The sequence below is a fragment of the Lathyrus oleraceus genome, chromosome 4 (genome assembly GCF_024323335.1).
Source record: "Lathyrus oleraceus cultivar Zhongwan6 chromosome 4, CAAS_Psat_ZW6_1.0, whole genome shotgun sequence".
Taxonomy (NCBI): Eukaryota; Viridiplantae; Streptophyta; class Magnoliopsida; order Fabales; family Fabaceae; genus Lathyrus; species Lathyrus oleraceus.
Window position 1 is genome coordinate 133,709,008 of NC_066582.1, and position 13,298 is coordinate 133,722,305.

At 33.2% G+C, this 13,298-nt stretch overlaps 1 protein-coding gene across 2 annotated transcripts; it reads left to right on the forward strand.

The window, feature by feature from the left end:
• Window positions 1-273: 273 nt before the first annotated feature.
• On the forward strand, window positions 274-3,270 carry LOC127074056 (SWI/SNF complex component SNF12 homolog). 2 transcript variants are annotated; one of them, XM_051015322.1, is made up of 3 exons: window positions 274-483; window positions 635-2,236; window positions 2,969-3,270. In XM_051015322.1, exons 2-3 carry the CDS (start codon window positions 666-668, stop codon window positions 3,027-3,029), a joined length of 1,632 nt encoding a protein of 543 aa, XP_050871279.1. In that variant the 5' UTR covers window positions 274-483; window positions 635-665; the 3' UTR covers window positions 3,030-3,270. The 2 variants fall into 2 exon arrangements, with proteins under 2 accessions (XP_050871279.1, XP_050871278.1); XM_051015321.1 differs by having other exon boundaries at window positions 275-545.
• Window positions 3,271-13,298: the final 10,028 nt, after the last annotated feature.

A 13,298-nucleotide genomic window follows, 5' to 3' on the forward strand; every position in this document is an offset into this window, starting at 1 on the left:
CCACTTAAAGAAAAACACTCAATTCACCTAACAATTAATTACTTTTTATAATGGAATGCGACTTAATGAAATAATGTTATATTCTATCATTTGAAAATTTGTAAAAAAATTAATAAATTATGAAATAACATTTTTTTTTATCATCATAGAATATTCAAAAACAATACAATGAGATACTCATTCCGCTAGTTCATTTTGCTCCGATAAGTTTGTTTTGAAATATTCGAACGTAGCCGAAAACACATCTCAAAGATACTTTAAAAAAGATTATAAATTGTAAAAAAATCTTAATCTAATTTCACAAAATTCATATATTCTGTTTTAAAAGTTCAGAGGAGTGAAAGTGATACTTTTGATGAACTCAGAAAGGAAAAAAGAAAACAAGTTGAAAATGAAAAGCAAAACTTCACAAATGACGAAGCGAAAATAACAGCAAGAGAGCATCAATGCAAACGATGAAGTAAATCAAAGTGAAGTTAACAAGTAAGCAACGTTTTCTCGTTTCTTCCATTCATCATTCATTCCCCAAAGATCGAAACCTAACCGTAAGCAACGTTTTCTCTTTGCATCTACAAAAACAGTTCTCGTTTTCGTAATTAGGGTTTTTCATTCATAGTTTCAATTTTTCAATTAGGGTTGTTGATTTCAAACACAATCTATAAACGATGAACAACAACAATAATCCACCGAAGAATACACCGGCGCCACCGTCGTTTTTGGGAAATTCATCGATTCCGGTTAACCCACAAGCAATTCATCTTCTCACTCAGTCTCAGCCCCAAATGCAAGGTGCTTCATCTTCTCCCTTCCCCGGTCATTTTCAGCTATCTCAACCTCAAAATCATGTAATTGCACAACAACAACAACAACAGCAATTTGCAAACCCTCGTGCTCACCCTCAAACCCAACAACAAATGTATCAACAGCAACAACAACAGCAGCAAAAGCCTTTTAACCAAATGAATAATTACACCAACAGTAACGTGGCTTCTCCTGCAACTGCTACGACTACTACTACTACTACTACATCTGTGAAGCGGTCACATCATAAGCAGAGTTCACGTCCGCAAGGTTCACCAAGTGGTAACCAGACCTCTGCCTTTAAAACTATGGAGTTAACTCCTGCTCCTTTGAGGAAAAAGAGGAATTTACCTGACAATTTGATACCTGAAAAGGTGGCTAAGCTTGTTCCTGAGTCTGCTCTTTATACTCGGTTACTTGAACTTGAGGCTCAGATAGATGCGGCTTTGAATAGGAAAAAGATTGATGTGCAGGAGGCTGTTAAAAGTCCTCCTTCGTTTAGGAAAACTCTTCGTGTTTATGTGTATAATACATTTTCGAATCAGACCAAATTGGATGGTGATGTTGAGGAGCCGTCTTGGTCGCTCAGGATAACTGGGAGGATATTGGAAGAAGACGGTAAGGATCCTGTGGTGGCAGGGATTTCGACAAGGGAAAAGCCTTTGTACCCGAAGTTTTCGGCTTTCTTTAAGAAAGTTACGGTGTACTTGGATCAGGGGTTCTACCCGGACAATCATGTCATTGTATGGGATAGTGTTCGTTCGTCTGTACAACAGGATGGTTTTGAGGTGAAGAGGAAAGGAGACAAAGAATTCACTGCGGTTATTAGGTTAGGAGTGAATTACTCGCCGGAGAAGTTTATGGTTTCGGCACCGTTGTCTAAAGTTTTAGGGGTTGAGTTTGATACTCGCCCTAGGATAATGGCTGCTCTTTGGAACTATGTGAAGTTCAGGAAACTGCAGAGCCCGAATGACCCTTCATTCTTCATGTGTGATGCTTCTCTCCAAAAAGTGTTTGGGGAAGAAAAAATGAAATTCTCCATGGCTTCACAGAAGATATCACAACATTTGTCACAGCCACAGCCTATACACCTGGAGCATAAAATCAAGCTTTCCGGAAATTGTCCAGCCGGAACTACATGTTATGATGTGCTGGTTGATGTGCCTCTTCCACTAGAGAAAGACATGTCTGCATTCTTAACAAGTATGGAGAAGCACAAAGATATTGATGCTTTTGATGAAGTGATTTGTGCTTCTGTAAAGAAGATCCATGGGCATCTTAAGAGACGAGCTTTCCTTCTTGGCTTTAGTCAGTCTCCTGCAGAGTTTATTAATGCGTTGATAGCTTCTCAGAGCAAGGATCTAAAGCTGGTTGCCGGAGATGCCAGTCATAATGCCGAAAATGAACAACATTCTGAATTCTACAATCAACCATGGTAAGCACTATACGACTTCGCCTAATTTGATTTGTGTTCTAACTAAGAGGCATGCATGAATGGTATTTAATTTGTATCTTGGTTTGCCGTGACATTAATATTTGTGTTTATTTGCTATATTGAGAGTTGAAAAGAGTGGCATGCCTTAAATTAAGTACTTCAAGGAAGCAGCTGTGTCTGGGCTGGGCACTAATTTTAGAAAATAGTTTTCGAGATGATGCGACACTGTAAATTACTCTGTATTTCACGCTGCTTTGCAGTATCCGTGTATCCGTGTTTGCTATGTGTTCTTAAGATGGTATCTAGTAGTAAATGGACAGGGCTCCTCCAAAGTGATCAAGTAAGGGTGAATACTGACAGTCCCTTCATTTTTTCAGAGCACATTGCTATTTGAATCACTAAATTTAAAGGCACATACATCCTTAGTTATTAATTTTAGGGACAAACTCAGGAGTTTTTCCGTAAAACCATATATCATGGCTTCTGCAGTTTTATTTGCACTCTGAAATTGTTGAAACATTTTTTAGATTTCAGACAGCAAAGTGTTTTAAGTCTTATTTGGGGCAAAAAAAACAGTAAGGGATTTCATCTAGATGTAATATTTTAGGAATGAAGATTTAGGACCTCAATTGTCTGTGCTTTTTTTTAAAAACATTTTTTCGTTATATACAAAACATATTTAATAAAACTTATATAGCTAGATTCATCATTGTTTTTTATGAATATTTTCAGGGTTGAGGATGCTGTCATTCGCTATCTGAACCGGAAAAGTGCTCGAACTGATGCTCCTTAAAGCATTTGATGGAAAATTGTGAAACGGAGAGGTGGTTAATTTTTTGACATCAATCAGCCTTGTTCCAGCCTCGCCAAATTTTATATTCCATCCTTCATTTTTAGAATTGAGAATATTGACACAAGATTCTGATTACTCCTGGCTTATTTCTGAGTCCCCTACCCATATTTGGATCCATCGATTCTCATCTACTGTTGTCTTATATCATATTCCCCAATGATAAATAGTAACATTTAGCTAACTTATGGGTTAGAAGTATACCATTTCCCTTTTGTCGGCTACGTGGAATATTTCATGTGACAAGAACTTGAAGTAACGATTGTTCAAACCAAAAATTATATACCATGTATTATAACAACGTTAGCATGCCACCACTTCAATAAAGAAACAACCCTCAGTTTTATCGTTTTCCTACAAGATCGACATCGACATGTAATAAGGAGTGGAGGGGCAGTATAATAATAATTAATCATCTTCGCTGGGCTTTCATATCATACGTTTTTCATGCAGTACATAAGGTGTTTCAAAATTTCGCGCTACTGTTGCTGAAACGAGGGATGGACCATGGATGGATTTGTTTTGGGGTCAATTCGGGAGGTCATCGTGATGAAATATTTTTACTTTGCGGGTTTTCTATAAGAGAATGCACTTTTGTGAGACACCTAAAATTTTAAGACGATAGATGTGTGAGTTCTTCCACTTATAAATGACTAAGTCTCTAAATTTTTAACAAATATGAGATTTTTTCACACTACTCACTTATTATTCTCTCAACACTCCTCCTCAAGTGTGAATCTATCTACAATGCACCGCCATTGATACTATTCAATGAGACACTCTATCCACGACTATGTGGGGATACTTTTGAAACAAATGAGTAGGTCTCTTCACTCGATCAAGACTCTAATATCACTGATGGGACCAATTCGGAGGATTAACATGAAGATACATTTTTACTTTGGAGTTTTTCTTTAAGAGATATTTTTGTGAGAGACACACCATATATTTATCCAAAATCTTAAGGTGATAGATGTGAAGGTTTTTCCACTTATAAATGCTCAAGTCTCTACCTTTCTAATCAATGTGAGACTTTTCCACGTTACTCACACTTATTATTCTCAACAATTTTGACCCAAAAATCAATTGGATCCAAAAAACCATGTCTTGAATGATCCTGTATTATGGCTAAAAGGATGAGTTATAATTATTATGGCGAACTTGTATGACTTAACTATCTTTTATATATTTTTCTAATAGTTATTATGGGAATTAGCGATCTTTTATATATTTTTTCGATAGTTATTATAGGTATTAACAATCTTTTATATATTTTTTCGATAGTTATTATGGGTATTATTTCCTGTAACTTAGGTTTAGTAGTTCTCAAACCATCAACTATTGGAATTGAGAAATCTGCAGTTCTATTTACAACTTCTTTGGAAATATTATCCCAATGACATTTTTTCAAGTATTTCAAATACTATTGTACTCAAAATAAGTACATATGACATCCATTATGAGTCTCTGCGTGACACTGAAACTGGTGGTGTCGACACTATTACCGCTAGCAACTGCAATGACGATAACGAAGACGATGACGATGATGAGGATGACCCCAATGAAAAGACGTTTGGGAGATGAGATTAGGAAGGGAGCCCATGGTTCTTTGTGCCTTATTGGTATTACAAGTTCAATTGCATACAAATAGTCTCGATCGAACATAAAAATTAGGGGAATTTTTTATGACATCCTATGGGGTGGAAAAACACCCTATGGAAAATAAAAAATGTCCTTCAAATTTCGGAGATACATCTCTGGACGCACTAAATAATCTCAAAGCATGTTGCAAACATGGACCAATATTCTAATTTAGTGGAAGGTTTTGACATTAATTCTTTTTTCTTGCATTTCTAGGAGATATGGGCATCTCTTAAAATCACTCACCAACCTATAGTAGATTTCCTTATGTCTAAAAATCTAGCCCAATCAGCATCTCTATATGTATAAAGTTGTATTGCTGCACCTATAGGAAAGAAAAAACCTCGTCTAGAAGTGGCTAGCAGATATATAATGATATGTTATACTACAAAAAGATGCGAGTGTGTAGGATTTTGCATTAATTTACTTATTGCGTGGACAACAAATGAGATATCATATCTTATGACAATTAGGTAAATAAGACTTCCAACCAAATTTAGGTGAAAAATTAGGTCATGTAGGAGTTCCCCATCATCCATTTGTAGCTTTACATTAATCTTTATGGGAGTGTCATGAGGAATTTCATCGGTGAGACCATCTAGTTGAATATGATCTTGTGCATATTTATGTTGAGTGACTAATGTTCCTTTTTGTTTAAATTGTACTTCTAATCTCAACAAATAAGTAAGTTGTCTAAGATCTTTCATGTGGAAAGTTGTATGCAAGAATTGTTTGATTGCAGTGACACTCTCTTGATCTAAGCCAGTAATGACAATGTCGTACATATAAATAAGAAGTATCACAATTCTTTTAGAGGTTTTATGTAGAAAAATAGATGGATCATAGATGCTTTGAAGAAAGAAAGGCCAAGTAGTGTTTTTATAAACTTTTTAAACCACACTCTTGATGCTTGTTTTAATTCAAACAAAGAACACTTTAGTTTGAAAAAAGTATTAGGTAACTAAGGCATACTAGTGGGAGGTTTGATGTTAATTTCCTATTTGAGATCACCATTGAGGAATGGTAAGAATAGTTCTCTCAATTTTAGCCACATGTGAAAATGTCTCCTCATAGTCTAAACCAAGTTCTTGCTTATTACCAACAATAACCAATCTAGCCTTTTCATGATCTATTGATCCATCTGAATGAAGCTTTATATTAAAACAAACTTACTACTCATAGGATTAATAGATGAAGGACATTGGATACTGTTCCATGTTTAATTTTCCTCGAGTGCCAAAATGTCAGCTTCTATAGCATTATGCCAACATTTTGCTCCACAATATGTTTTTACGAAAAAAGAATAGGAATATATGCCAAAGATACTGTCAAAGATAAAGGATAAGAAAAACTATACTTATATGTTGATTTATGAATGTGAGTATTGTGATGTAAGGAGGCTAATTGTGGTTGAAATGTTGGATCAACAACTAGAGAATGATCGGGAGGGGGTGATGGTACAATTGGACGTCTTTGGTAAATCAAGAAAGGTTGAAGTGTTTGTTCTCCTTCATAAATGTTAAAAATTAATGGCTAAACGAATTTGTTTATAAAAGAATGAATGTCTTTGTTAGTAACAAAAAAAATATTTATTTTCTTGAAAGATGACATTTTTAGAAATTTGAATCCTACGTAGATAAGGATCATAACATAAGAAAACTTTTTGATAGGATTAGTTGCCATTTTTTTTTTAATATATTGAGATGTGACTTTGGTGTGTTCTTGTGGCAGGAGATGAATATGACAAACACAATCATAAGTGTGAAGGGTGAAATAATTGGGTAGCTTACTAAATAGTTGTAAGAAAGGAGAATCATAGTTCAAAACTTTAGAAAGAAAATAGTTAATAAGGAGAATATTAGTGGATAATGCTCCACACTAAAATAAGGAAGGGGATTAAGGAGTCCAACATTAAGGTGTGGACCATATCAACGAGATGATGGTTTTTTATTTTTGCTACCTCGTGTTGTCGGGGTGTAGAAGGAATCAACCTTTGTGATAATATGCCATTTTATTGCAAGAATTCTTGAAATAAATGAGATGCATATTCCCTCCATTGTCATAACGTAAAATTTTAATTTTTGATGAAAATTAATTTTGAACATAGGCATGAAATAATTTGAATGCATTAAAGGATTAAACTTTAGAATGTAAAAAATAGACTCATGTGAAACAACTATAATCGTCAATAAAAATGATAAAGTGTTTGTATTGTGCATGTGATTTAAAAAATGTTATTCCCTCATAGATAATTATGATTCATATCAAAAGGGTGGTTTATATTTGACTGATAAATTGGAAAGGGTAAGACTTTACTTTTACCAAACTTACAATGATCTCAATCAAATTAAGCAACACTAAGAGATGGAGAATTTGTATTTCCAGGAAATTCAAATAGGAAACTAACAGTTGCAGAATTACAAGAAATAAAAGGCGATAAAGAATACAAAGACAATAATGAACTTAGAGGAAAAAGACATCCAAATTTAGACTCCGTCGCGATCATCTCACTAGAATTTGTGAACTAAACTTTGCAACCAATGTCAACTAATTGACCAATTGAAAAAAAGGTTACTAGTTAGACTAGGAGAAACATGAGCATTGGTGAGAGATGAGGAAATATCACCAATTGTTGTGATAGGTAAACTACCACCTTCTGCAGTATGTATTTTCAAATCACCTCTGTAATTTGTAATATTTTTTTGGAAACAAAATTGTTTGTCATGTGATTAGATGGCCCAAAGTAAAAATATCAAGGAGAAGTATGTGAAAAAGCTTTACTTTAAATACCAAAAGTAGAAAATGAAGAAACAATCATTTGTTGAACCATTTCAGGTGTCAAAGTGGGTACAAAATTAGGTAAATTATAATAATGGGAAACACCAAAAGTAAAGCCGAAAGATGCAATGAATGTTGTAACATTTATTCTTGGTGGCCTAATTGGACATTCCTTAATGATGTGACCTTCTACTTTTTAGGACAATAGGAAGAAAAATGTTCAATACCTTTGTAGCAGAAACATTGGACACTACTCATGTCACACCCACAAGGTTTTCCTTGTACAACATACACCACGAGAAGGAATGATCACTTCTTTTGTTCCGTGTTTGTTTGAGTGAGGGGACGTTGATCTTCATGGAGAAATTAATTTTTACATTCATCTATGGAGGGATAATAACTTTGTTCATGAGGTTAGTTAGAATACCCTCAACTTTAATTCTCAATTTTATAAGAAATTGGTTTCTTTTCGTGGTCTCACCATCAACTTGGAGTGAAGTTTGTCTCTTAATTGACAAATATTAATAAAAAAATGTCTATATAATCATCTTAAAGATTAGGAAATGATAATAAAATTTAGAAATTGAAAGATTTTTCCGCTGAAAAAAAGAAATTGTGTGTTCAAGTTGGAACCTTTGAGCACTATTGTTTTGGCTATAAATTTTCTTCAAATTCCTTCATCTTAACTGTTGTGGTAAAGGTTTGAAGATTGAAGACAATATTAGGATCAATAAAGTGTATGATTCAGTCCTTCGTGTCTTTGGACTCCCATTTGACATATACCTCATGGTGGATTATTTTGTTAAGAGTTGAGTTGGTACCGTTAACATGACCCTACATCTCCTTGCCTTTAACAAATATATGTAACTGGAATGCCCATGTGAAATATTTATTTCCATTAAGACGAACTAAAAGGACATCAAACTTGTCAGTAGACATGATGCTAGAAAATAATTGCAATTGAAAAAAAAAACAAGAAACCAGGTGAATTGCTAGGACACCTAGCAGAGAAAAATGAGTGACAAAGAAAACAAAAAACTTGGAAATATAAGAAACAATAGATTAAGAACAAGAAAACTTGAGTTTGATTAAAACCTAGAATGATACCATGTTAAACTAAGAATTGAGGATGGAAAATAATATCATCTTCTATTGTATTATTCTACTTTTTATAATATTAATACAATATATATTTTCTACATAAAACTAAACTATTTAAACGATACATAATTAGTGAATAATGTACAACAACATAAAATCTATATACATGTTTAAATGAAAATCAAATGTGTGTAAATATATTGGTTTAAATGACAACAAATATTCATTAATAAATACAATTTTGCCATTAAATTATTTTATTTTATAATCAAAAGGACCTAAGCCCAAGAAAGAAAGAACAAAGCTTTTAGGTTGAGCATACAATTTTGCCATTCATTAATAATAGGATTTTAATATATTTCGAAGCTACGATGAAAAATCTATACCTGTGATCCAAAGTACAACCCGCATTAGGTAGAGCATAAACATATTTGTTTGTCTCTCTAAACAAATGCATCATCTTCACTACCTTCAGATCCTTAATTAACCTCTAAATTTACTTAATCAAGTCCAAACAATAAACCGTATTTGACCTCCCCTTCTATATCGCTTTCACAAAAACCATAAAATCCACATAAAGCTCGACCCTATTTAAACCTAACAACTTAATGAGCCTACGTCCTTCAAAAACTCCCCATAAGAAGCACTACGATGCCTCATAGGTTTAAAAAAAACACTTAGCCAACAATCACTCGCGTGTCTTATGATTCCACCACAACCAACTAACATGTGATCCTTACTCGCACCATTCGTATTCAACTTCACCATATCACTAGTTGGGAGCTTCCAACAAATCATACAAACTGTTTTACAAATTCCAGTTTTGAATTCTCTATTATGTGTTGTATTCTATTATGATTCCTAAAGCGAGAATAAATACAATAAAGGTTTAGGCTTTAAGAGCATTGGGCCCAAAAACATTAAATGACCCAACAAAAAATATAAATTAAACTTTGCTTCAAAAATATGGTACACGAAATGAAATAATTTATTGGTCAAAACTCTGAATTAGCTTCTCAAATCAACATAATGCTTGTAACTTTTTCTCTTAACTTTTCAAAACCCATTCAACAATGTCAATCTTCTACTCGTAACTCAAGTTATGATATGTAGATATAATAAATATCAAAATGCAGTTTATTCTAAAAATAAATAAATAAAATAAAATAAAACTTATTTAGATTCAAATTTAAAAAACATATTAAAACACATAAGTTAAACTTAAGATATTTTTTAAATGTTGAGGTACAAAGCTGAAAAAGAAGTGACAAAATTCACTAATCAAATTCACACACACTTAACCCTTTGTAATTTGAGATTTTTTTTTAGCTCAAAACAATATAAAAACAAAAACAAAATAAACATGCAAAGTGGCAAGCAAATCCTCATCCTTAACTTCATGGAATATGACAATCATGAACATTTATTTAACAGCCAAAGCAAATAAGAGAATAATTAACCAAATAATACATCATAACTGATATAATCAATAAAAGATATAATTTTTTTAAAACTCTCAAGCATTCAGATTATTGGTTTACACTCAAAATACATCATGAAAGTTACACTTTGACAATATTCGAACGTCCACATTTGAAATTCATGCACACAAAAAACAAAATAACTTTATTCAGGTTGTTACATGATCTAGGTAAGGGTGGGAAAAATTCTAATGGTATACTAGACTAAAAATCTAGAAAGATGTAAGAAAATTGAAAGGAAAATATGAAGGTTGAACTCTACAACAATTAATTGACTTTCAACTTATTTTATATATTTTTTTCTTTTTCTTTTTCTATATTTTTCTTCATTTTTTAAGAGGTAGGAATAAAAATAATACTTTATATATATATATATATATATATATATATATATATATATATATATATATATATATATATATATATATATATATATATTTCCTAATGCATTTTGTTATCGAAACATCACTTAGAACATATCACTATGAAATTTACAACTTCAGGAAAAGTTCAAGAAGTGTTGCTAGAAGGTAGAAAAACATTCCCAAAACAAAAGATAACTATTAGACATCAATTTTGTTGCCTGTTCCTATAAACAACCCTCAATACAATTTTTAGGCTACCATTGATATAATTTTAATTAATTAACTTATTAATTGGAAATGATTAAGAAAATAAAATAATTCTATCAAAATTGAAACATATTTATAAAAAAAAACATTTCATGAGTGCACACAAAATCAGTGTCATATACGAATGGGCAACCTAATTGTTTCCTAACTGTTGTGTTTTGTTTTGCCATTTTCTACCTTCTAGCAACACTGATTCTTGGATGTTATGTAAATTCATAGTAATATGTCCTAGATTAATGTTTCCAAAACATGGTGTGTCTCAAATGATCTTTTGGACATGGTCAAAATGAATATTTTGGGAGGTTCTTGAAAATTCCTTTAAAGTTTTGAGGGCAAAATCAATTATAATTAGAAAATCTTAATATACCAAAAATCTTTCAAGTATTCATAACTCGTCTACCTATTAATTAAACCAATCGACTAAAATAACTTACTGAAAATGAACAAAACCGTCCAACCACTTATGTGGATCCGACCTCAAAGAAGACAATGGTTAGACTTGTTTGAGAGGTTGGAGGAAAACATTGAGGAGAAATATGTAAAAAAAAATGAAGGATACTAGAAAAAAGAATTGAAGAGTTTTGGCATGGAGGATTTTAGAGGGTCTATTTTTATTTATAATACAATATTTTTCTAATTTGGAAAAACTCAATTTGTATTGGACAGAGTTTTTGAAAATTTTAGATAAATTCTTTAAATATATTTTATATTATTATAATATTTTAAAAATTAAAAATATAATATTGATAAACTTTCATTTATCATTATTCTATACAAAAACACAATTTTAAAAAATACTAATATTTATCTATTTATTTCTACAGATCTCACCCCAAAGTCTTTCCTTTCTCTCCTTTTCAAATTCACAAACAAAGGTTTTGTCCAACCACAAAGATCAATGAGATTAAAAAAGGGAATTGTTAATCTCACCTTAAGTGGTGGAAAACCCCCTATGAAAATCCAAAAACATTCCTCTAATTTCGAAGATGTATCTCCGGACGCACTTCGCATCTCACCAAAATCATGTCCTTGAGTTGAGCCCCATATTTTTCCAAAGTTTATTTCGGAGAAGTATTTTTGGAACAACTCAATGTACATTCCATGCATTCCAAAGTGAAATCCCCTTTTGACATGAATTGTTCTGGAGATGCATCTCCAACAGACATAATCCGGAGATGCATATCTGAAACCACACCAGACAGTAATTCTTTACTTTTATTTATAGATGCTCTGATGAATTTGACGATATATTATAGATATACTTATTTTCAATTTTTTATAAATTAAACCATACAACTAATATGATGAAAATGACATATATAAAGTAATAAATCCATAGTACATAATGAAGTCAAAATAAAATACAAATGATAACAGTGATCCTAATATAAATACTATAAACTACTGTTTATGACAAACTAGGGGCCCTCTGTTCCTACTATGCCTCTTGTATTGCAGTGTCTCTTGTGCCTCTCCCATCATGGCATCTACAATCTCCCTGGCCTCAGAGTCATCCGGAAAGAATAGTATGTCAATACTCACCTGCCCAATCTCCATGATACGATAACATCTAGGCAACATATCAACAACATGATTTGTCATAGCCACTTCCTCTTCTAGTATCTCCTGATGAGCTAACCTAGATGGATCTCCCAAAGCATCATGTATCATATAAGGATATGACACCCTGAAGAACCACCAAATATAACTATGTGCATAGCTCTAGTCGCTAGGAACTATGGTACTTTGTGCCTCATGCGGTACCAGATGATTAAGATAATCATCAAACATAGCATCCATGTCTCTATGTGTCATAGTGGGAGGAGCAGAAACATAGGGGTCTCTGAGAACATACAACATGTAGTCGAACTGCCACATGACATACTCAGGTAGATAAGGAAATGTTAAACATGAACCGCAAGCTAACCATCTAAAGTATAAGGAAATGTCCTCCAAGGTATGCGTCTTACAGTGATCGACGTACGTATGGAAGTTTGTATCATATGCTACCATGCGGTCAAGATACACTATATATCGCTATGTCACCTAATTCCTTCTAAGTGGATAGAATGGAAAAGCACATGACATATCCTTAGTGTAGGTCGGACAACTTGACCAACCAGATATGTGTGGGAAGTGAGGGAGAATACAAGCCTGAAAATGTGTCGCAACCTGAAAAAAGGAAATGCGAAAAAACAACCGGCGAGAAAGAAATGACAGAAGAGTCGCCACCGTGCGTTATTTATCCCAAATGAGGGAAAGGAAACGCTCGAAGTAAACCTGGAAAAAGGAAAGGAAAAGACAAGGTCTCGCAACCAAATCTCGGGTTCGGGAGCCGATTATGCGAAGGGAAGGTATTAGCACCCCTACGCATCCGTAGTACTCTACGGGATCCACTCTTGTTGTTCTTGTCTAAAGGGTGCAGGTTTATCTAATGTACTATTTACTAAAAGAGGGGTCAAAAGAAAATGACTCGCACGGATGTCACATCCACTGCATACGTATCTCATATGAATATGAGAATCAGAGTCTTCGTAGCTCGGCTACCTATGGGGTTAAAGAGGAGTGTGTTTTTTAGG